This window comes from Mirounga angustirostris, unplaced genomic scaffold (assembly GCF_029215605.1).
Source record: "Mirounga angustirostris isolate CCGP_5_RB_7025 unplaced genomic scaffold, mMirAng1.0.hap1 SCAF_11, whole genome shotgun sequence".
Taxonomy (NCBI): domain Eukaryota; kingdom Metazoa; phylum Chordata; class Mammalia; order Carnivora; family Phocidae; genus Mirounga; species Mirounga angustirostris.
Genome location: NW_026991719.1, coordinates 126,747,740 through 126,773,464, shown reverse-complemented (window position 1 = coordinate 126,773,464; position 25,725 = coordinate 126,747,740). Strand labels below are relative to the sequence as shown.

Here is a 25,725-nt window from a genome sequence, read left to right as displayed (position 1 = left end):
AGTAGCAGTTTCCCATAAATAAAGTGACTTGAGTGAATATATTTTATTCTAAACTATCTTAATAGTGTATCTGGAGAAAAAAACTAGTATACCCTCATGGTAGTAGGTCAAGGGGCACTAGGCTAAGAGGCAGAAGTATTACATTCGGAGCCCCACGAGGCTATTCACTAGCTGTGTGACCTTGATTAAGTAACTTCTTCCTTTATTTGTAAAATGGAGATAAACAATGCTTTACCTATCCGCTTCATAGAATTAAAGTTATTTAGGAGAATAAATAATACTAGATAGAAAATATATCATATGAGGATTAATAGAACAAAAAGGAAACAAACTCTTATGGTTCTTGTCTCTAAAAGCTCCTATTTATTCCATATTTGTCATTTGACTTAGATAAATTTAAGTTTTATCTACGTGACACAGAGTTTAAAAAGTCTTAAGGCTAAAAGATCCAAAACCAAAACATCAGTCACCACTTCCCCTTCCAAAAGGTAGCCACTCTTTTCTTATTATTAATTTTCTTTGGAAGATCTATCACTTACACCATATCCTACTTCCCCTCCTACCTTTCCACATCTACATCTTTATTTTTTTTAAAGATTTTATTCATTTGAGAGAGATACAGAAACAGAAAAAGCACAGGTAGGGGGAGAGCAGAGGGAGAGGGAGAAGCAGACTCGCTGAGCTGGGAGCCCAACATGGGGCTGGATCCCAGGACCTGGAGATCATGACCCAAGTCGAAGGCTGACGCTTAACCACCGAGCCACCCAGGCGCCCCCCACATCTACCTCTTTAAAATCTAGTTTATGTATATATAAAACCACTAAGGAGGTTAATAGCCCTGACTCTAGAGCAAGACTGCCTAGGTTCAAACCCCACGTCAGGCACTTAATAACTGTATAAGGTTGGGCAAGTTACAGAATCTCCATATCTCAGTTTTCTCACATGTGAAATGTGGATTCATCGTATTCATTCAACAAATATCCATTAAATATCTACTAGGTGCCAGGCACTATTCTTGGTGCTTAAAATATATAAAACGGATGAAAATACCTGCCTTCATGGAGCTTATGGTCTAGTGGAAATAATAACTATCTCAAGTTGAAGGATTTTTTTCCTGGAGACATCCCTCTTGGAGTTCTATATCCTTCTGTTCCAATCTAATGTGCTACTCTCTAGGAAATGTCACCCTGGAATTTCCACTGTTGCTATATCGGGAATTCCCTCCACCTCTCACTTCAGTAGGGCTCTCTTTTTCCCTGAATCCCATGTGCTTCTCTCTCTTAGTTTACTTCTTTCTTTTCTTAGAGCCTTTTGAATTTTGAAAATGTCTATTTAACTCTTGCATTTGGTTGAGAGCTTGTCTGAGTACAAAATTCTAGACTGAAAATAAATTTCACTAAGAATTTTTAACAGATTGAAGTACTGTATTCTAGCTTCCAGTGTAATTAAAGATCCAAAGTTACACTTATTCCTGATTCATTGTTTGTGCTTTGTTTTCCTCAATTCTTGACACTTTAACCTTTTCTGTTCAATCCCCACAATACTAGGATGTTTCAAAGTTCAATTCTGGACCTACCATTATCCTCTTTATTCTCTACCAAGATGAAGTGATCAAGCCCTTATGGCTTTAACTACCACAGTTTTTAGCTCCAGCTCTAAAATCCAGACTCCTATGTTTACCTACCTCTTAGATGTCTCATACATATCTGAAACCTGTCAAAGGGAATGCTTAATTCAACTTACCAACTGAAACTATTTCTCCTTCAATCTTTCCCATCACGATATGTGACATTACCATCCATGTAGTAGCTCAAACCAAAAACTTAAGCACCATCCCTAATCCTCTTTCCCTCACCTCTAATAGCAGGTCCTATCAACTCTACCTTCAAAACATGTCTCAGACGCATCTGCTTTTCATTATACCACCTCCAGTACTACCATCTCAGATGAGGTGTTTCATTGTATTTGTGAGCTCAGCCGGGAACCCATGATACATCAGCAGATCTATAATTCCTCTTTAAAAACTTATGTGTGGGGCACCTGGGTGGCTCAGTTGGTTAAGCGACTGCCTTCGGCTCAGGTCATGATCCTGGAGTCCCTGGATCGAGTCCCACATCGGGCTCCCTGCTCGGCAGGGAGTCTGCTTCTCCCCCCTCTCATGTGCTCTCCGTCTCTCTCATTCTCTCGGTCTCAAATAAATAAATAAAATCTTTAAAAAAAAAAAAAAAACTTATGTGTGGATGGGACTGGAGGAGATTACGCTAAGTGAAATAAGTCAAGCAGAGAAAGTCAATTATCATATGTTTCACTTATATGTGGAACATAAGGAATAGCATGGAGGACATTAGGAGAAGGAAGGGAAGAATGAAGGGGGGGGAATTGGAGGGGAAGACGAACCATGAGAGACGATGGACTCTGAGAAACAAACTGAGGGTTCTAGAGGGGAGGGGGGTGGGGGAATGGGTTAGCCCAGTGATGGGTATTAAAGAGGGCACGTTCCAGGGCGCCTGGGTGGCTCAGTTGGTTAAGCGACTGCCTTCGGCTCAGGTCATGATCCTGGAGTCCCGGGATCGAGTCCCGCATCGGGCTCCCTGCTCGGCGGGGAGTCTGCTTCTCCCTCTGACCCTCCTCCCTCTCATTCTCTCTGTCTCAAATAAATAAATAAAATCTTAAAAAAAAAAAAAAAAGAGGGCACGTTCTGCATGGAGTACTGGGTGTTATACGCAAACAATGAATCGTGGATCACCACATCAAAAACTAATGATGTAATGTATGGTGATTAACATAACATAATAAAATAAAATTTAAAAAAATAAATAATAAATAAAATCTTTAAAAAATAAATAAGTAAATAAATAAATAAATAACATCACACTAAAAAAAAAAAAAAAAACCTTGTGTGGTATTTGGTCCATACATGTTTCTTGGATGAATTTTGTTGTTTATATTTTGCCTGGAAATCATCAATTTACTCCCAATTTTCAAATATGTTGTTGCCAAACTGTTGCATAAAGTATTTGCTTTTATTATTTTAGTCTCGCCTACACCTGTGGTCATGTCAGCCCTCTTAATCTTCATGTTGTTATACTTTTACACTCTTTTCTGCTTAGTCAGAGGATCTTCTTTTATTGGACTTTACAAAGAAATGTTTTGCGTTTATTTGTTTTTGTTTGCAATTTTATTAATTTGAGCTTTTATCTTTATAAATTTTATCTAATTTGTTTTTTTACAATTTTACATAGATTTCTTAAGATAAAAACTAAATTCTTATTAATTTCTCTTTTTTACAATGAAATTTTCCTCTGAGTTTACCTTTTGATAGTTATCAAACTATGTATTTCCTCTTTGGCAAAGGTTAAACTTACAAATAGTTAAGATTTTCATGCCCAATTTTTTATTAACAAGTTCTGATTTCATTAGATTATGACAGAATGTAGCCTGTAAAATTCTTTAGTTTTTTGTCATGTTTTTCTTTTTGGTTGCACACACTCAGGATTATTATTTATTATTTTCTTTTCTTAAGTTCTTCCTGTATTTCTAATAATTTTTACCTTATATATTTAAATTTGTGTATACACAAAACAGTGTCTCCATAATAAGTGTCTTTTATCATTGTATGATATCCTTCCTTATTCTGTTTAGTGATTTTAAACTTACATTCCACAGTGTTTGTTGTTAATATTATCACTTCTGCCTTCCTTTGGTTTCAATTTGCCTGCTTTTTGGAGGTTTTTTTGGCTGAAAATGTAGGGATTCACACACTGAAGTAACATTGATTATCTTAAGATGCTGAGGAGCTCCAACTGGTGGTTTTATTGTCTTTGTTTAACAAAATAAAAAATAAGTATTATTCATTTAATACAGTCTATATAATAAAGTAAGAAAAGAACCAAAAGTACAAAAAATTTGAGAAATGCCAATATTTAAAACATGCTTAGAAAAAGAAGATCCTTCAGATGAACCATAAAGGGATTGTCAGAGGGGTAGAAGGAGAACCATGCAATACATAATACATTGCACTTTAACCAAGAACTTCACCTACAAAAACTGGGATAGAATATAAAGAGTAAATTCTCTACTTTAATTTTTGAAGGAAAAAAAATTCACATATTATAGAGTTTTGTAACTAATGATTCCTATATCGAATTCTAAAATAATTATTTTCTAGTTGTTATTCTCATGAGTCTCTTCCTCTAACATGTATGTGTTATCGGCTGTCCTTTTTAAATAATAAAAACTTACTTGTTGACTGGGCTTTCTCCAAGGTTAAGATCTGTTTCATAAAACAAACAAATTTTACATTAATTTTGTATACTTTTTCTTAAAATGCATTTAAAATATATATATATATATGGATTATTGATTTAAAAATAGATGCTTACTTCCTACAAGGCTAGCAAGTGAGCCATCCAGATTGTTCGCTATGGTTTTTCCACATTGCTGTCTGGCTCCAACAGGTTTGTGGGCTTGTGAAGGTAATGTTGGTTATAATATATCATATAGGGAAGATAATCTGAAAATAAGAGACAGAATTAGATGAAAAACTAAACCAAATTTATATCAGTAATGATATATATGTACCTCCCATTACAAACTAACAGCACATCAAGTTCTTAGGTTAATGAGTTTAAATAAAGTCATGTAAAATTATTCATTAAATACATTTTAATTGAGGATTCGTTAGACACCATACTAGGTGCTAAAGATACACCAGTGAAGACAAAAAAGATAAAAATCCCTGCCTTCTTGTAGCTTACATTCCACTGGAGACAGAAAATAATCAATACAAATGAAGTATATGTTAGATTGTGGTAAGTGCCGAGGGAAAAATAACAGAGAAAGAAGTATGATATGTTGGGGGGGGAGGGGGTATGTAAATTTAGATAGGAAAGGCTCACTGAGAAGAGGACCTTTTTTTTTTTTTAAAGATTTTATTTATTTGACGGAGAGAGACACAGCGAGAGAGGAAACACAAGCAGGGGGAGTGGGAGAGGGAGAAGCAGGCTTCCCGCTGAGCAGGGAGCCCAATGCGGGGCTCTATCCCAGGGACCCTGGGATCATGACCTGAGCCGAAGGCAGACGCTTAACGACTGAGCCACCCAGGTGCCTCGAGAAGAGGACTTTTAAGTAAAGACCTAAAGTATGTGAAAAGTGAACCATGTGGACCCAGCAGAAGGAACAACATGAGCAAAGGCCCTCAGGAAGGAGTATATTTGAAGAATAGTGAGGAGGCCAATGTGTCTGGAGTCAGAGTAATCAAAGGAGTCAGAAAGGCAATTGAGGGCCTTGTAAAGAATTGTAAGGACTTTGCATTTTACTCTGAGGCCACCATCTTAGGCCAACTTCCCTGAGATGGGGAAGCCACTAGAGGGATTTGAACAGAGGAGAGACATGATCCATCTGACTTGTATTTTAATCGGATCACTCTGCTATGTAAAGAATGGACTGTAGAGGGCAAGGGAAGAAGCTAAGAAGTGATGGTAACTTGAACTAGGGTGGTAGCACTGAAGATAGTGAGAAGTGGTCAACTGTAAAATCAGCAGGTTTGGGATGGAATATCAGAAGCTTAGTTTTAGACATATTGAGTTGTAGAACCCTATTAGATAATTCAAGTGAAACCACTGGATAGACACTTGGATATATAATTCTGGAGTCCAAGAGAAATGTCTGTAACTAGAGATACTAATTTGGGAGTCCTTATCATGTAAACAGTATTTAAGGCCTTGAGTCTGGATGAGGTCATCTAGGCAATGAAAAAGTATACATAAAGAGGAGAAATGAGGGAAAATCAGTATAAAAAAAAAAAGTCTAAAAAAGAGCCAAGAGTCGCATAAGAAAACCAATAGGCAAACTGAAGAAAGTGTATAAAGGAAGTGGGAGTGATGAACTAGGGGGCCTAATAAGAGGAAGACCAAGTAATCACCATCAGATCTTGCAACATGGAGGTGACTGGTGACTTTGACAAGAGTCATATAGTGGCGTGGAGGATAAAAATAGTGCTTAACATAGCTTATGAGGAAGCAAGGGAAATTTTAACATACCTTTCTTAGTAACTCTATGAACAAGCAGGCAAAATAATGAAGATACAGAGGATTTGAACAACACAATTAACAACCTCAACCTAATGGACATACACAGAACACTGTATCCAGCAATTACAGGATACAGTTTTCCAGTGCACATAAAACTTCTACCAAAAAAAAATGATTATATGCTGGGCCATGAAGCAAGTATCAACAGATTCCAAAGGACTGAAATTATAAAGAAGGTTCTTTGACACAGTGCAAGTAAGCTAGAATTCGGTAGCAAAAAAGATCATTAGAAGATCCCATTTATCCAATAGACACATGAAAAGATGCTCAACATCACTCAGCATCAGGAAAATACAAATCAAAACTACAATGACATACCACCTCACATCTGTCAGAATGGCTAAAATCAACACCACAGGAAACAACAGGTGTTGGCAAAGATGTGGAGAAAAAGGAACCCTCTTGCAGTGTTGGTGGGAATGCAAACTGGTGCAGCCACTGTAGAAAACAATATGCAGGGTCCTCAAAAAGTTAAAAATAGGACTAGTTTATTTTCCAGTAATCTCACTACTGGGTATTTACCCACAAAATACAAAAACACTAATGTAAACGGATATGTGCATCCCTACATTATAGCAGCATTATTGACTATAGCCAAATTATGGAAATGGTCCAAGTGTCCATTGATAGATGAATGGATGAACAAGATGTGGTATATATACACAATGAAATATTACTCAACCATCAAAAAGAATGAAATCGTGCCATTTGCAATGACGTGGATGGAGCTAGAGGGTATTACGCTAAGCGAAATGAGTCAATCAGAGAAAGACAAATACCGTATGATTTCACTCACATGTGGAATTTAAGAAACAAAACAAAGGATCACGGGGCGGGGGAAGAGAGAGACAAAACAGACTCTTAACTATGGAGAACACACTGATGGTCAGCAGAGGGGAGGTGTGTGGCGGGATGGGTGAAATAGGTGATGGGGATGAAGGAGGGCACTTGTCCTGAGGAGCCCCAGGTGTTGTATGAAAGTGTTGAATCACTATATTGTACACTTGGAACTAATATAACACTGCATGTTCACTATACTGGAATTAAAATAAAAAATAAGATTAAAATATCCCCATTTCCCATATACATGAAATTTTAAAATGCATTTCTAAGTAACACATGGGTCAAGCCCTGTTCTAAGCACTTTAGAAGTATTGATTCATTTATCCTGACAGCAACCTTATGAGGATCAGGAAGCTAAGGCACAGAGAGGTTAAGTGGTCTGCCCAAAGTCACACCATCCATGAATGGTAGAGTGAAAATTGAACCCAAGCACTCCGGTTTCATGGCAGGTACTTTTAAATCAGTGATTTAAGAAAAAACGTGCTTTCGGCTGATCATAGGATTGTCAACAGAATTGGTTCAAGCAGTGAGGGTAAAGGCAAGCCATAGGGCTTTATAACAGAATGGTAGGAGCTCCCCATTCCCCCTATACTTGGTTTGGAACTCACATTTACAACAGACTGAAGCCACAGCTTGTCAAATACTATATTTACCCTTCTTGTAAAAACCACGGGAACTCAGAAAAGCAGTCATTCTTTTGGAAACAAATCAAACGTGCCACTTTTGCTATAGTAGGATTTTACTCAAAGGACTTATGTTCCTCAAAATTTTGGTCAAACTCACCCATTGAAAATGCAGAAGTTGTGTCCATTGAGAGTATATGTACAAAAGAAAAGTAAAAACATTTAAAATAGATACAGTTTAAGTCTTCAGGTTAAATTGAGAACAAACTTTAATTCAAACAATATAAACTCTATGGTAATATAACATTATTACATGAATTTGTGTCTAGAGGATCAAGTGACATCACTGAAAACGCAATCACCCATTAAAGAACAGAATATGACTGATTATGAGCTGTCATGTGCCAGGAAATGTATAACAACCAGCTCTCCAAGAAAAACAAAAGGCCTGTCTTACAGTGTTTGTCCATTTCTGTGGTGTAAATACTTTCATCATGGCCAATTTCAAGTTACCAATGTGACATCAACCAGCTTGCAAAATTCCTGAAAATTCAGCACACTACTGAAGTATGAGGCAAACTAAACTTAAGAGGTTACAAAAGACTTCCATGTTAAGCATAACAAAGTATCACACTGTATTTGTGTATGTGTTTCTTTGTTAAATTTATCTTTTAATTAGTAATTATTTACAAGTACAAAATTCAAAAGTTACAAAATGGTATAGTGAGGACTCTCCCACCCATCCCTTTACATGAACCACCACGTTCTTTGTGGAGGCAGTACATTTTATTCATTTTTTGTATATCTTTCCAGAAGTACTCTCTAAGAAATTATACAAATGTATATATTCTTTTTTCTGTTTTTAAAAATGAAGATGGGAGCATACTATACTTTGTTTCACACCTTGCTTATTTTCCATTTAACAATATATCTTAGAGATCATTCCATTTCAGTACATAAAAACAAGCCCCTTATTGATAGTCATTTTGCTATCACAACATTGTTAACGGATATCCCCGTTCATATATCATTTCACAACCCTGAATGTATACATTAGATAAATTCTACAAATGAAATCACTAGGTCCAAGACTGCTTCAGGAAGAGGCAACAGACACAGTAGGTGGTTAAGCAGTGGAAGAACTAAAGACTCTAATTCTGCTTTCAGTGATTACTGATATAATCATATAATCGAGTTATGTTACCTGCAAACCAAGCTCTGCTTGCTGAAGCTTTCATAACTGGATTATTTGGGATAGAGGGGATGAATGCATGCTGGAGACTTAAAAGATTACAAGAAAAATGAGACACACTGGAGAATAAATAGAATCACATATATCCTACCCAGCTGAGCCTACATTTCCTTAATTCAACCATTTATCCATCCATTATTCCATCCATCCAACTTTGTACCAACTATACATCTATCTATGATAAAGAAAAGAAACAGTCAACAGACTTATTGTCTAATAGGACATGAATATAAGTCAATTGTAATCAATATAACCCAAACAGTGGAATGAATGAATAATACATGAGCCTTATAGAAATTCTGAACAATACTGAAAAGTAAAAAAAAAAAAGAAAAGAAAAGAAAATTGAAATCAACCATAATTTTTCCACTCAGAAATAACTCACATGAACATTTTGAAGTGATATACCTCAAAATTTGTATTATTTAATTTGTATATATACTTTTTTAAATTTTATTTTATTATGTTATGTTAATCACCATACATTACATCATTAGTTTTTGATGTAGTGTTCCATGATTCATTGTTTGCATATAACACCCAGTGCTCCATTCAGTACGTGTCCTCCTTAATACCCATCACCAGGCTAACCCATCCCCCCACCCCCCTCCCCTCTAGAACCCTCAGTTTGTTTCTCAGAGTCCATAGTCTCTCATGGCTTGTCTCCACCTCCGATTTCCTCCCCTTCATTTTTCCCTTCCTATCTTCTTCTTCTTTTTTTTTTAACATATAATGTATTATTTGTTTCAGAGGTAAAGGTCTGTGATTATCAGTCTTACACAATTCACAGCGCTCACCATAGCACATTACCTCCCCAATGTCCATCACCCAGCCACCCCATCCCTCCCTAGAGGGTATTATGCTAAGTGAAATAAGTCAATCAGAGAAAGACATGTATCATATGACCTCACTGATGTGAGGAATTCTTAATCTCAGGAAACAAACTGAGGGTTGCTGGAGTGGGGGGGGGTGTATATATATATATTCTTATATAGAGGAGTGTATATATGTATGTGCATATACATGTGTATAGACACAGATCTTGAATGTTACTATGCACACTGTTTTGTGGATAAATATTAAATAATCGTCTACAACAGTTATTCTCACTAGAGGAGCCTCTAAGAGAAGAAATCAAATTCTTCAAAAGAGGGTTTATTCCAGTCCCAACTTCTGACTTTGAGAATCATTCAACATAATAAAAGATGTTTCCTTGGGAAGCATATCACCCCTGTGGAGAGTATGGGATCCCCGAAAAGACTGAAAACCTCTCTTCCATATTATCATTTAAAATGTGTTCCAGCATGTTCAAAGCCTATTATTTACTTAGTCACTTTCATATTGTTAAAAATAGGGAAATTATTTACAGAGAAACAAAAGTAATCTAAATTAAGACATTTATTATCTTACCTGTAAGGAAGCAAACTGTCATTGTTCTCTTCCAAAGAAGCTAAATGCTGTTTTAGCGCTTCAAGTAAACTGTGGGGTGCCTGAAGATAAAGTTATTGTGAGAGACATATTTTCTGAAAGTTCTTAGCAAATTCATACTCTCTTACATCATAAAAAGGTTCTGAACAAGAATGAAGACACCTATGAATGAACAACCAATAACATAAACAGTCTATTAACACAGATTTTGTATGTTATATGTATTATGTGCTGTATTCTCACAATACTTAACTTTTTCTTCATTTTTTCAGTATTTGTAGGCTACACAGTTCATCTGTGAGTTTTTTCAAATTGTCGCAAATCTCCAAAAAACTTTCCAATATATTTATAGAAAAAAGCTCCACATATAAGTGGACCTGCATAGTTCAAACCCATGTTGTTCAAGGGTCAACTGCAATTGCTACAAACAAATTCATTATGAAAAGCAGCATCTTGATATCAAATCAGATTTTCAAACTGTGCTTTCGCGTACATTTTTTTAAAAATGGCCAAAGGACTGCTAAAACATCTATCTCTTTTGGACTTGAAATCATTATTTTTGACTCCTTCACAAGGAAGGGCAACAAACACATGGGCCTGAAAACAGAGGGGCCTACCTAGCACTCAGTGAGAATGACACAGCCAAGCAGATACCTGCTCAGAGGGCGTTGGAGCCAAATGTGGGGACCAGGAGAAGACCTGTCCAGGAATGCCTCTTCACAATGTGGGCACCCTGAGTACAGAAGACTTAGAGAATCTGTCCCTTGACGAAGCCCACAGGCACCTCAACAGTGGAAAGACCAGGACATCTGCAGCCTCGGGTGAACCTCAAAGCCTCAAGCATACAAGATGGGCAAGAAGGGGCAATGGGACACCCAAAAATGATCAGGGCAGACACACGGTTGCCAAAGGGATAGAGTATACTGGTTCATTCATTCAGTCATTCAATAAATATATAACAAAATAACTACCAAAGAATAACTAAAATAACAAAATAACAACAGTTATCAGGAAATTTGAACAATGTTTGCTGGAAAGAATCCTTTTCATCCGAGTTGTTTTCAGACAATTCACTGACAGCTATAAATCTGTGGCCATGCCGCTGCCCAAGGTTAGCAGACGTGATTAGCAGAACACTGCTTAGGACTACCGGAAACTTAAAACGCACCAAGGCGCTTTACAATGGAAGTGTAGATATGAATCTGTAAGACCTCTTCTGTGAGGCACGCAGTTACCCTCCACCCACCAAAACCACAGAAACAGTGTGGTGAAGTGAGGAGAACGTATCCAGGTATACATTAGGGTGGAACCATCTGGTAGGTCTTTTGAGCTCTGACGAGGGATGTGGCCCAGAGACGTATGTCTGAATATGCTGGTGTACAATAAAGATGCATCAGATGGCAGACGGAGCAGACCTTGCCACCAGAGTTTCTGGGAGTCCCACCGAGCACAAACAGCACAGAATGGTGGAACAGTGAGGGACAGACACAGACACATGAGACAGTCACTCACAGGAGGAGGCTCTGTGAGCCCCAGACCATGTCGAAATCAAGGTAGAAAGGGTTAGCTGGAGAAACGGGGGAGATTTCCTTTTAAGAAAACACAAGGGTTTGGGCGAGCCTTAAAATGGTGAGCCTGCACCGAACAGTTCAGCATCCATTCATATAGTAAAGACTGATGGAACCTACAGCATTTCACTCCGTTCCAGGGTTCCCAGGGCACCCAAGAAAGCACGTCATGGGAGCAGCTCTGCCAACCCTATGCCATGACAAATGACTTTCTGTACTGACTGAGGGCCAGGGGCTGGCGTACGGACAAGGAAGCGCTCCCAGTACAAGGAGTTGATTTACGGAGGAAGGAATGAAGCTCTACAAGAAAGTTGAGCAACAAAGAGCTTCGCCTGTCTTCCACAGCCTCTCCCATAGCCATCTACTTTGTTTTTGATTCAGGGATCCTGGGAACCAGAATTGAGGTAAGGAGGAGAGAGGGTGGCCCAGTGGGAAATGTGGTCCCCCATCCTGGGACTCCTTCTGTCTGATATTCCCCTTGAAGCTCTGACCACAGGCACTGAGCAGTGAAGGAGGCCAAGGCCAAGATGCCAAGTCCAGCTCAGTTAATGCTTGCCTGTGCCCTCATGATGGCCAAACTGCAGTTCTCAGCAAAGGAGCCCTTCCCACCTCTACCACCTACCTGAAGAAACTGAGGTTAATGTGGAGAAAATTCAGAGAGAGGGCTACATTTTGGGAGTTATCTAGGCATGCTTCTGTAGTCTTTTTCAGGAACTCAGGAGCGGGGACTGTGTCTCATTCATTATAGCTCCTTCCTCCTGAAGGGGTCAAGCATGTGTTTGTGAATGACTGTTGATTGATATCCACCAGTTAAGGTGCCTTTGGGCAATGAAATCCCATCTTCTCCCCTAGTCACCCAGACATTCTCACTTTTTCTGTGTTCTGGTTGTCTGCTTTCTCATTCAGGAAGCTGTGAATTACTTCATCCAACAGTGGGGTTCAATGTCTGTGCACAAGTCCCCTTTGTACTTATCTGTACAGGAAGGAATGCTTGCGCTGTGTATATGTTAGAAAACACATTTCTTTAAAGATGTATGGGAAGACATCAGACAGAAAGTCCCTCCTTCTCTGCTGCCAAACCTAACATTTATTTGCATCTACAACCATCCTATCCTTGCCTCCTCCATCCTCTTACTGCTTGCTACTCCTTACCCCTCCTCCTCCAACCTCTTACTGCTACTCCTTACCCCTCCTCCTCCATCCTCTTACTGCTACTCCTTACCCCTCCTCCTCCATCCTCTTACTGCTACTCCTTACCCCTCCTCCTCCATCCTCTTACTGCTACTCCTTACCCCTCCTCCTCCATCCTCTTACTGCTACTTACTCCTCTTACCGCCACCGCTACATCCACAGTGTTCTGGATCCAATGTCCTATAATTCCTGAGGGGACCTCGATCTACTACCCCTGTCTCCCCCTACTTCTTCACCCTCTCTCTCTTCATATGACTACCACCTGTCTGAGTACTTCACCTTCCTCCAGTCCCAACCAAGGCAGGCCTGCCACACCAAGGTCAGGGTTGGGCTTTTAAGCCCTGACTTACGGGATGGGGAGAGCTGGGGGACAGCCATGAAAGTCCTGAGTCTCTGGGCTATGCTGCGACTTAACTGTAGTTAGAGGCCTAGAGGCCAGGAGTGGGTGGGGGAAAATCCTGATGGGGCATGTAACTTGTGGGGTGGAGATCTCTGTATCTTAAATAGTCTCCACCTACCCTCCAGGCAAAATAGTAAACAAAAACACAATCACCTTCCAGGAGGATGCAGAAATTGGTGCCAATCTTAAAGATAAAAAGGATGCAGGGGCGATGTCCCCATCATATCTCCCCGTAATTCACCATTATGGCCCCCAAACCAGTCAGGCCCTGGAGAATGAGAAACTACAGCATAATCAATCAAGTAGTAATCCAACTGTGGCCACGTGCCAGGTACAACAGTTTCTCCGGTACAGGTAGATTAATGTAGTCTCAGATGCACGGTATGCGTGAATGTTCTGCTTTCCATTGCTATCAAAAGTGTAAATCACAAAGAGCTTGTAGGCATGGACTGGAGAACTGTATACACTTACAGTTTTGACCCAGAGTGTGTTAACTCTTCCAACATTCTGTCATACTATGATCAGAAGAAGTCTAGATCATCTGGTTATCCCTCAGAAAATCACACTGATCCACTTATATCCACGATGTCATGCTAACTGGATCAGATGAGCAGGAAGTGGCCAGTATAATAGAGACCCAGAAAGCTACATGTGTTCCAGAAGGTAGGAGCTAAACCCTACAAAGATTCAGGGGCCTTCTATTTTGGTAACATTTTTAAGGTTCCAGTGGCCAGGGATTTACCAGGAAATTCTATCCAAAATAGAAGATAATGTAGTGCATCTTGGACCTCTCACCATCAAAAAGGAAACACAACACCTGTTAGGCCTCTTTGAGTTCTGGAGACAGCATGTTCCCGCCCCAGGGAAAATAATGCTTTGGCCCATATCCCAGATGACCTAAAAGCCTGCCACATTAGTTTGGGGCCCAGAGCAGGAAAGGACTGCTCAAGCCCAATGGCACGTGTGGGACAGAGCACAAGCGAGTCCAAAAGGCACGTCAGGCTGCCTGAGCAGGTTGCCAGACCTTCGTTTCCGCCACCCCTCTACCTCATATCCCACCCACTGCCACGTGAGAGATTCCTGATGAGCGGCTTCTAGGGAAGGAAAAAGCCTGAGTTCATTTGATTCACACAACACTGCTATGAGAAAGACAATAGTATTACACCCATTTTGCAGCTGCATAAGTGAGCTGTGGAGAATGGAAATGAGTTGCTTGAGAGCCCAAATATTCTGCTGTTGCCACTGATCAGTTCTGTCCATTGAAAAAGCAGAGTCTAGTTGTTCTACTACGAGTCACCTTTTAGCACTCAGCAGGGACTGGCCTCTTTTATAAAAGCAACAGCTCAAAGACCTGTTCAGAAAACACATGTCTATGTATCTACATATGTATGTATGTGTGTATGTTAGTCATGAGGAAATGAAAATACATATGTATATTTATGGCAAAGGATGGAGTCTCAGATGATATATTATGAATATAATAAATACATATACATAACAACAACAAAACTCATTTAAACACATAGGAAAGATACACTGACCTGTGTAAGATATGGAATGTTGTTCCGGTCAATTCCAACTTGCTGAATTCACAAACGAGGGGGGACAGTACACATTACAACAGGGAGTGGCAACAAAGAAAAGTAATTGTGAGACCAATGTGCACACAAAAGAGAAAATACCTAGTTGATCAAGAAAAACATGTCAAGCTAAGGTAGGCCTTGTACACTTAAACTTATAGTCACCCTAAGATAAACCTATAAAAAAAAAAAAAAAGACCTGCCAGATATTGAATCTTCGCTGTTCTGGAAAGAGCTAAGCTACATTTTGGATATTATACAAATGTGTTCTAATTTGTCAAGTACTCAGAAGTCAGCTGTTACACAGATTGTTGTTCTCCTGTGAGTAATACGTTGTGTTTTGTTTTTGTTGCCTTGTGTTTGCTTTGCTTTGGTTTTCAGAAGTTCAACTGCTTCTGAGTGTCAGGGGAAATGTGCGGGTCACCTCATGTGTTTCCTTCTTCAACTGATCACAGACCTATTGTCCACTGCCTGAAAAGACAATATGTCATATGAGCTGTTTCTGGCAGAAAGATAAGCTTGGCAACAGTTATCTTCATGGCTACAAACAAAAATCCTTGAACTACTTAATTTTAGTGTATAGTTTCACTGTTTTGTAAAGAAAAGCCTTGGATAGAAATAGATTTCCACACCTCTGCAACTTTCAGGAACTGTACCAGTTTGTGTGTTCTTTCGAGGAACTTGATGTAAATATCCAAACTTTCCTTGCATTCGTTTTTCCTCATATCAAAATATTTGTCTAAAAATAAAAAAAAAATTACCATGAAGGAGCCAGTATCTATTTTAAGCTGAATCTGTATATCATTTTAACTTGTTCAGAACAATTATAGCTTTAATCCAGTTATAGTCTGTCTTAGCAAGCAACGATACTATTCAATCCATATAATCAACAGATTTTTATGAAGTACCATATGCTAAACACTGATGCTGGGAAGATATCTAGAATTTAATAGCATACACAGATAGTTTAGTTTAGTTTAATCTCTACAACTTCCAGTCTGTAATCTTATTTACTAACATCAAGCTCTGAAACTTTTTGAGGAAATGAGCTGTGTTTCCTACTCTTTTATAACTCTACAAATGTACTAGATACTCCTTCAGTGTAAGAAAAATCATGGAAGCTTGGAGAACACTTCCTGCAAAATGAATCATTCATGAAGGCTAAATTAGGACAGAAATTTCCCAGAAATATCAATTAACACTTATACAAAAACTATACAGTTCTGTGGCTAATTAGTCAAGGAATTTTTATCCAAAAAAGCAATATGATATCTCATTATTTTAAAATATGTTTGACCTTAAAAGGATCTTCTATTTGGAATCTAAAATAAATGTAGTCTACGTTAGTCTAAACATAGAGGTAAAAGGTTTTTACCAGTTTATTTTTAAAGCAATGTTTATTCTTTAGCCTACCTAGCAAATTAAGGATCCCCTCATTATAGGCTGCAAAGAGGCGAAGAGAATCCTTAAAGAGGAGCGTGAAAGCAGCATGTATTATACCATTCGTTAGTTCATCAGGATTTGCCTGGAAATTAAATAAAAGAGTAATCAATTACCACCACAGTTTAAAACAATTCCTTCTCCACTTACTGCTAAACAACGTCATTTACCAGTATGTTTAACAGGATTCATAAAGCTCTTACGTTAAAATTAAGAAGAGCATCAAACTGAGTTTGAATAACTGGAAGAGTGTTTAGCAGCTGTTTTGTATCCATAGTTCTCATCATACCATCCATCCTATAAAAGAGAAAAGAGACTCATGATATCAGTAATTAAGAGTTTAAGAAGCACTGTGACATCAGGATCTTAAAATAAAGCTGTGTTTTTGGTCAACGACATATCGGAGGACTTACGTATTTCAGTATTTCTTGCTTACAAACTAATGATATTTACTGACCCTCTCTTGGTTTTGGTGATGTCAGATGCGATCAGTCTATATGCGAGTGACTTCTCATTCAAGTACCTGCTATATCGTCTGATGAAGGTTGACATAGCATAGCCTAAAAATGAAATACTTCATTATTTCCAATTTATTTTTTATTTTTTTAATTATTTTTAATTAACATCTAATGTCTTATTGGTTTCAGGGGTACCGGTCTGTGATTCATCCGTCTTACACAATTCACAGCGCTCACCATAGCACATACCCTCCCCAGTGTCCATCACCCAGCCACCCCGTCCCCCCCACCCCCCACCACTCCAGCAACCCTCAGATCGTTTCCTGAGATTAAGAGTCTCTTACAATTTAACCAATATTAACCATTTACAATATATGTCAATAAATGCACAGACTTATCATTTCACAAAAGCTAGAATGGACCTTACTAATTATCTAGTCCAATATTCCTCACACTTTCTGCTAAAGATTATTTCTTATTTCCTCAAAGCCTTGAAATCACCTCATGATGTAGTGCTGATGGTGACATTCCTGAATAGAGGAAATAATTGAACTTTATCAGTTTCTTTCACATCTCCACAGAAACTACTGTAAATTCTTAACATTTTCCTGAAACTCCCCATTCCACTGTCACCATCCCTTCTCAAACCTCCCATGTTTTAACCAGGCATGGTTTTCAAAACAGAGCTTTTCCCTCCTTGCCACATGGACTATTTCCATCAAAGAATCATCTTACCTTCCATGACGCTTTTATCCAGGAAGTTGTGTAAAGTGAACAAAGAGTTTCTAGATGCAAGATGTTGGATAAAACGCTGTCAAATGTGCCAAATTATAAAATTAGCTTCTGTCCACAAATAGAGCTCTTTAATGAGTTTATCATTGTGAATACATATTTAACATAATTCTATCATATAGCTTCTAGCTATTTCAGGAGCATTGATTAAGGTGAGCGTGATCATATCCTGGGTTACCCAACATAAGAATATGCACCGTTGTCAACTCTCCTCTGTCTATATATCTCGCAGAGAAAAAAGGGGTTAAACATTAAAGCTCATAGGAATATACACTCTTTGCCCCCAGGACTTTCTATCTAGCCATTCTCCCCTTTTTTATTTTGAGAAGTTTTAACTAATTACAGAACTATTTCAATAGTGAACATTAAACTATTTAATAATTTAATTTGCAGAAAATTTTAAAATAATTTGATACATCTGGGTGCCACACTACCCAGAAATGATAACAGCTAACTTTTTAACATAACTGCTTCAAGTCTATTTTTAAAATAAGAAGAATAAAGTTTTATAGACAAAGTTGAAAGTGCCCTTTGCCCATCCCCAAGTTCCATTTCCTTTTCCTCCCCTGGAGGTAACTGCTATCATAATTTTAATCTCTATAGTCTATTTTCTTTATAGTTTCAGATATATTTGTTTCATGGACAAATATTAAGTATTTTTAAATTTACATAAACAATATTATATCTGAATGTCATTCTGCAACTTACTTCCTCTATTAGCATTGTTTTTGAGATCTAGCCTCATTGGTATTCATCCCATGTAATGTTATATGGTACCTCATTGTATATATGCACTTCGTTTTAGCTATCTGTTCTGTACTGATAGAAATTTAGGTGATTTCTACTTTTTAATTATTATAAATATGCTATAAGATGTGGATGTCCTGGGTCACTGGGCTTGGCATTTTCAATTTTACTAAACATGTCTCAATGATCTCCTCTCCCCAGTCATAAATTCCAGCAACTAATATTTTACATGATACTGTCATGCATTTTAAATTTTATCTGAGCACATTCTCAGATGGTTATCAGCAATTCTGGTTTCCTTTTCTATGAATTCTCTGTTCATTTGTCTTGTGCATTATTCCACTATACTGCTTTTTTTCTTACTGGTCATGTATCCTGAACATTAATCTTTTTTCTGTAATATATATGTTGGAAATTATCTTATTCCAACTTTATGGTGTCTTCCCTACTCAAATGTTATAACATATTCTCCTACATTTTCTTCAATTTTAAAATTTAGGTTTTTGCATTTATAGATGTTTCATTCATGGGGAACTTATTTTTGTATACTGGGGTAAGATTAAGATCTCATTCTATTTTTTCCAAAGGATGTTATTTCTACCAAAAGGCTTTATTTTATTGTATTGTATCTAAATTCTAGTTAGTTAACATACAGTGCAATATTGGTTTCAGGAGTAGAATTCAGTGATCCATCACTTATATATGACACCCAGTGCTCATCACAACAAGAGCCCTCCTTAATACCCATCACCCATCCAGGCCCCCCCCCCATTCACCTCCTTCCATCAACCCTCAGTTTGTTCTCTACCTTTAAGAATCTCTTATGGCTTGTTTTCCTCTCTCTCCCTTTTTTCCCCCTTCCCCTATGTTCATCTGTTTTGTTTCTTAAATTCCACATATGAGTGAAATCATATGGTCTTTGTCTTTCTCTGACTTATTTCACTTAGTATAATACACTCTAGGTCCATCCATGTCGTTGCAAATGGCAACATTTCATTCTCCAAAAGGCTTTATCTTAAATTCTATACTTTCCCCCACATTTTTTGTGCCACCAAGTTCCCATATAAATACATAGTTCTACTTTTTATCAATACCATACTGTATAATTAGTTGCTTTACAGTACGTTTCAAAATCCAGTCAATTTCTAAATCCTAATTTTTTAATGCAAAGCTTACTGAGACAAAATGTTAAAGGAGAATAAGTAATTTGATGTTAAAGAACATTTCAGTTCTGTAAAATACAAAGACTGTATGTGGGGAGAGGTGGACAGGTGATGATGTAATCCACTCAGGCACCTGGTTTCTCCTGGTAAAGTAAAGCAATACATCTTGGAGGGTTTTCTCTCTTTGGTCTAAAGAATCTAAAGAATTGAGAGAAATGTCCACTCTATTACCCTCCAGTAAAGATTGCAAAGATATACTCCTAAGTAAAAATGCAAAGATCACCTTTTGGTACCTAGTGCTATTCACTTCCCCACTTGTCACAAAGTAAAGGATAATAAGCCTTGACAAACCAAGAGCATTGTGCAATCATGAACTGACAGTGCTTCGACTGACCACGTGAATACCCGGCGTGCTCACCTCATTTCCATGCACCATAAGGTGATGTACAGTAACCAGGGCTTTGAATACTACCACCCAGCTGCTGCTCCCGGCTTTCTCAGAAAGAATATCAGCCAGATGTTTAACACTCATATTTGTTCCATTTATGTACTGTATTAGGTCTGAATTAGAGACAGTGACAAGTATTAAAACACAGACTGAGAAATAATTTTCAAACCCAAAATCGGTAACTTTAACTTAAATACAGAGCAGTCAAATGTCAGAAATGACAAAAGGAATAATCCAAAACATTTTCTTCATTACTGGTATTACAATTTGTACGGATATATGTTACATTACAGTTAATGCCCATCTACGCTAGTGTCCTGGGTACTTGATGGGGGTAGGAACTGTGTCCACTTTGGTCACCAGGTGTCCCCAAGACCCAGCGCAATAGCTGGCATACAACGAGTTATGGTAAATAGTTGTTGAATGAATGAATAGGACCCAAGAAGCTAACATACACAATGCCATGCAGGTTGTTAAGTGGCAGGGCTGGTATTTGAAATCAGACTTGTTTGACCAAGATATTAACCATTATGTCACACTGCCTCCTGAAAGAAAAGTGTCATTACATGAGGTTCAGTCAGGAGCTTTCCTTGTAGTGTTACCCCATGTCTGACCCTTTTGCTTGCATCCTTCAACCTTTTGTTGCTTCTTCTCCTGTTTTAAAAAAAATTTTAAGTAAACTCTACCCCCAACGTGGGGCTCAAACTCACGACCCCAAGATCAAGAGTCACATGCTCTACCAACTGAGCCAGCCAAGTGCCCCTATTGCTTGTTCTTCTTGAGTCCACTTTCATATAGCCTTATACCTGGTTTACTTTTTTTTAAAGATTTTATTTATTTATTTATTTGACAGCGAGAGAGGGAACATGAGTGGGGGAGTGAGAGAGGGAGAAGCAGGCTTCCCGCTGAGCAGGGAGCCCGATGCGGGGCTCGATCCCAGGACCCTGGGATCACGACCTGAGCCGAAGGCAGATGCTTAACGACTGAGCCACCCAGGCACCCCTATACCTGATTTACTAAAACAGCTTCCCAACTGCCTGCTTAGGGTTATAACCATCCATCAATTTACTTCATACCACCCCTCAAAAGCTAAGTTTCATAATTTCATTTTTCCATTCAACAACATGCAATGATTCCCTACTGTTTTTCACTTCAAAATCCTCTGTGGTTTTAAAAGTGTCTGTAAACTGGGGCCGCCCGGGTGGCTTAGTTGGTGAAGTGTTTGCCTTCCGTTCAGGTCATGATCCCAGGGTCCTGAGATCGAGTTCCGTGTCGAGCTCCCTGCTCCACAGGGAGCCTGCTTCTCCCTCTCCGTCTGCTGTTCCCCCTGCTTGTGCTCTCTCTCTGTCAAATAAATAAATACAATCTTAAAAAAAACTGTAAGCTATCATTATAAAACAACTTCATCCCTAGCACTTATTAATCAGCATGTTCACATGCGTAGCACCAGGATACGTACTGAGGAGGATGCTTCGCAAATATGCTAGTGGAGCAATAGGCTGACCTTAACCTAGATCCATTTATTCAAGTATATATACTACATTCCAGTGGCTATGCCATGGTTAAGGCTATGAAGAATGAGCTTCTCTCATGTTTTTTCTCTAAGTCAGGTTCATTCCTCTTTCTGGTAAGTTTCCTCTGCAAGCTTTTTGTTTCCACTTTCCCACTATTTATTTCAGCCTTTGGACTGAACCTTTGGGAATCATGGTACTGACTCAAGTGCCCCCTTTGGTTCCATGCACCTCTCACATAGCTAACTATTGTTCATCTTTTAGGGCTTGAGAAGCCAATTTTGGCACATACTAAATCAATACTAAAATGGAGAGTTTTTAAGCAAAATACCAAAATAAGGAGGTGATCATAAGAGTGAGTTGGCTGTGACGTTTTCCAAAGCAGTGGGATTAATGTATATTGCCAAAAGTACATACTGTTGATGAAGTCAGTGCTTGATGTGAACTCAAACAATAGGGGGCAAGGCTAGCCTGAGAGTCTATTCTGTCTTTGAGCATTCTAAAGCCTATTCATTGACCTTAGGTTAGGACTGCTTATGGGATGATCTGCTCTATAGACTTTTCCTTCCTTTATCTCACAAGTCTTGCTGAATGTAATGATTTATAAGGGGGTTCGGGTGGACTTTGGAATTAGGCCCTTTTCAGAAGGCTGGGTCGTTATTCCACCACTTCGTGTGTCCTAAGTTATTGTAGTAACTTATAAATAGTTCAGAGTTTGGACTTAAAAAGGCCAATGGTTCTCTTCCAGGCTCACTCCAAGATGACTGGGGATAAGAATTCAATCTCCCCTCAAGGCTCCTGCAAGAAAATGACGGTTGGGGGAGGGGAGCGGGGGCCCGACATTAGAGGCACCTAGGCCTCACGAGCTGTCTACTCACCCGCCAGGTGTTTCGCCTCGGGTTCTGTGGGCTCATCGGTGGTCGCCCTGTGGGCAGCCTTGGACGCAGACGACCCCATGTGTGCGTCGCAGACTGTCAGCCACGAGGGTGATGGCTCAGGAGTCTGGTCCCTCCTCTTCCGGAACAGCGGACTGAGCAAGGATAGCTCTGCAGGCAACAGGTGGCGCTCCGGCGTTGACGGAATAAAGGCCTTTTCCTCTTGCTGCCTGACGCAGACCTGCAGCATTATGAGGTGGGATTTAAAGCGGCGAGGCAGGGCGCCCGGGTGGCTCAGTCGGTTGGGCGACTGCCTTCGGCTCAGGTCATGATCCTGGAGTCCCGGGATCGAGTCCCGCATCGGGCTCCCTGCTCAGCCAGGAGTCTGCTCCTCCCTCTGACCCTCCCCACTCTCGTGTGCTCTATCTCTCTCATTCTCTCTCTCTCAAATAAATAAATAAAGTCCTTTAAAAAAAATAATAAAATAAAGCGGCGAGGCATCAGGGTGTTCTGCAAGAGTGCTGGGAAAGCGGGTTGGAGGACAGGACTGAACTTGGGGCAGATCCTTTGTAGAGTAGATGCTCAATAACAAAATAAACAACCATCGATTGAATATTATGAAGAAGGGGGGGACATGTTGGGGACTCCAGATGAAAGGTCTGCAGATCTTCAGGTCTTGGAAAGTTCACATATTATGGGGACTATTTCCTGCTTGAGGACATGTTCTTCTATCCTTCACCCGGCATCAGATATATAAGTCCATAGAGTTGTTCATACGATCACTTTATTATCCTTTTAATATCTGTGGAATCTGTAGTGATGTTCCCACTGTCATTCCTTATATTGGGTAAGTCTTCTCTCATCTTTTTCTTCATAGCTCTGGGTAGAGAGCTATCAGATGTAATGATCTTCTCAAAGAACCAACTTTTGGTTTCATTGATTTTCTCTATATTCAGTTTTCTATTTCATTGATTTCTGCTCATTATTTCCTTCTACTTCCTTTTCATTTATTTTGCTCTTTATTTTCTGGTTTCTTAAGGTAGGTTAGATAACTTATTTGAGATTCCTCTTCTATTATAATACAAGCATTTAGACTTAAGTACTGCTTTTCTTGTCAAAGAACATATTTCTTATGATTTCAATCTTTTAAGCTTTGTTGAGATTTATTTTATGAAACAGAATATACTCTATCAAGATCAATGTTCTGTGAACCCTTGAAACGATGCATATTTTTCTACTATTAGGTGCAGTGTTCCAATTAAATGTGTAGTATAGTTCCTGACATTGTATCACAAGTGACTGAAATTGTTCATTTTGGGTTCTGGAGCCTTCCCCCACCAGGCTTACAACTGGAGAGTTTCTTTGGGTATTTCTTCAAGTTCACTGATCTTCTGCACACTAATCTTCTGTTAATCCCATCCAGGACAGGTTACATTTCTAACATTCTATTTTTCATCCCTAGCAATTCCATCTGGTTCTTTTTATATCTTTTATTGCTCTTCTCATTATGTTCACATTTTCCTTTAAACCCTTGAGGATATTGATAACAGTTGTATTAGTTATTTTAAGATGCACGTCTGTTAATTCATCTTTGTTAATTCTAGCTCTGTTTCTGTTGACTTATTTTTTTCTTGTGCATGAGTCACATTTTTCTGCTTCTTCCTACGCCTAGCAATTTTGTATGAATACTAGACACTGTTAATTCTACTTTGTTGAGTCCTATATTTTGACGTATTCCATTAAAGAATGTTGAAGTTTGTTTAGATAGGCACATAAACTACTTTCATATCACTTGTATCCTTTCAGGACATGTTTTCTTAAACGGCTTTATTGATATTTAATTCACATATCATACTATTCACCCATTTAGTCTACAGTTCAGTAGCTTTTGGTATATTCAGAGTTGTACAACCATCACCAGGATCAATTTACATCTTTACCACCTTCAAAAGAAACCCCAGACTCATTAGCTGTCACTTCCCATCTCCCCCTAAACCATGCATTCCTAGGCAACTACTCTTCTACTTTATGACTCTAAAGATTTTTTTGACATTTTATATAAATGAAATCATTCAATATGTGGGCCTTTGGGACTGCCATCTTTCACTTAGCATAATATATTCCAGGTTCATTCATACTGTAGCATGTATTAGTGCTTCGCTCTTTTTATGGCCAAATAATATTCCATTGTGTGGGTATACTACAATTTATCTATTCATCCACTGATGGATATTTGGCTGTTTCCATATTGAACTATTAATACTGTTTCTTTTACAAGTATTTGTTTCAATACCTGTTTGTAGTTTTGGGTATATACCTACCAGTGGAATTGCATGGTCATATGGTAATTCTATGTTGAACTTTTTGTGAGAAACTGCCAAACTATTTTCCACAGTGTTTGAACCATTTTACAACACCAGGAGCAATGTATAAGGGCTCTAATTTCTTCACATCCTCATCGACATTTGTTTGATTATAGCCATCCTACTGTGTGGCAAGTGGTATCTCTTTGAGGTTTCATTTGCATTTCCCTGATGACTAATGATTTAGAGGACTTTTTTTCATGTGCTTATTGGCAATTTGTGTATCTACTTGGGAGAAATGTCTATTCAGACCCTTTGCCCATTTTTTATGTATTTTTATTTTTTTAAGTAGGTTCCACACCCAGCGTGGAGCCCAATGCAGGGCTTGAACTCATGACCCTGATATCAAGAACTGAGCTAAAATCAAGAGTCAGATGCTTGACCAACTGAACCACCCATGTGGTCCCCTTTGCCCATTTTTAAATTGAGTAATCTTTTTTTCAGTTTTATTGAGGTATGATTAACAAATAAAAGTTTTGTATATATTTAGGTTGTACAATGTCATGTTTTCTTTTAAGGTGTTATGAGGGTTTAGTTTTTACATTTATAATATTCTTAATAGTTTATTATAAACTAGTTTCACAGGCCACAAGGAAGTAAAAGGACTATGTACAGCCTTACAGGAAACAGACAGGGTGCAGAGGAGGGCCAAAATGAGTCTAGGGCCTTGGTGGGTGTATTCCAGGGGGAGGGGGCCCTGAAAGGGAAACCAGACAATCCCGTGAGACTCTGAGAACAAGGGCATAACAAACAAACAGGTCTGTGGTAACCTGGCCCTGGGGTATTAGGCCTCTGTGGAGCTACTTCCATAACTCTGTGGCCAAGGTTCAAAGAAGTCCTCACATCCCTGGGGGAGGCGGCCGCATCCCTGGAAAGGGCATGCCCATTGGAGTTCCTTGTCCAGAGGGGGATCCCCACTGGGGGGCCCATGGGAGGTCTCATGCCAGGTGG

General features: G+C 38.8%; 1 protein-coding gene and 1 long non-coding RNA gene across 5 annotated transcripts in view; one reads left to right on the top strand and one right to left on the bottom strand.

The window, feature by feature from the left end:
* Positions 1–22,760, bottom strand: part of LOC123851151 (phosphatidylinositol-binding clathrin assembly protein-like) — a 43,735-nt gene extending 20,975 nt beyond the window's left edge. For 2 of the 3 annotated variants that reach the window (XM_064574785.1, XM_064574786.1), the window contains exons 1-12: positions 22,415–22,760; positions 19,996–20,138; positions 17,611–17,686; positions 16,875–16,977; positions 16,621–16,714; positions 16,391–16,502; positions 15,610–15,716; positions 14,939–14,980; positions 10,221–10,300; positions 8,763–8,839; positions 4,383–4,466; positions 4,243–4,273 (exon numbers count right to left, since the gene is read on the bottom strand). In XM_064574785.1, coding sequence (XP_064430855.1) covers positions 4,243–4,273; positions 4,383–4,466; positions 8,763–8,839; positions 10,221–10,300; positions 14,939–14,980; positions 15,610–15,716; positions 16,391–16,502; positions 16,621–16,714; positions 16,875–16,977; positions 17,611–17,686; positions 19,996–20,138; positions 22,415–22,661 — 1,196 coding nt within the window. In that variant the 5' untranslated portion in view covers positions 22,662–22,760. Of the gene's footprint in view, positions 1–3,368; positions 3,820–4,242; positions 4,274–4,382; positions 4,467–8,762; positions 8,840–10,220; positions 10,301–14,938; positions 14,981–15,609; positions 15,717–16,390; positions 16,503–16,620; positions 16,715–16,874; positions 16,978–17,610; positions 17,687–19,995; positions 20,139–22,414 lie in introns of those variants that run through there. The other variant, XM_045884728.3, reaches the window with a different exon arrangement.
* Positions 1–25,725, top strand: part of LOC135361979 (uncharacterized) — a 69,412-nt gene that overhangs the window by 31,690 nt on the left and 11,997 nt on the right. The window contains exon 3 of one of the 2 annotated variants that reach the window (XR_010406289.1): positions 11,947–12,210. The exons of the other annotated variant lie outside the window; for it this stretch is intronic. This is a non-coding gene — a long non-coding RNA (uncharacterized LOC135361979). The remainder of the gene's footprint in view (positions 1–11,946; positions 12,211–25,725) is intronic. 2 annotated transcript variants of the gene reach the window in all.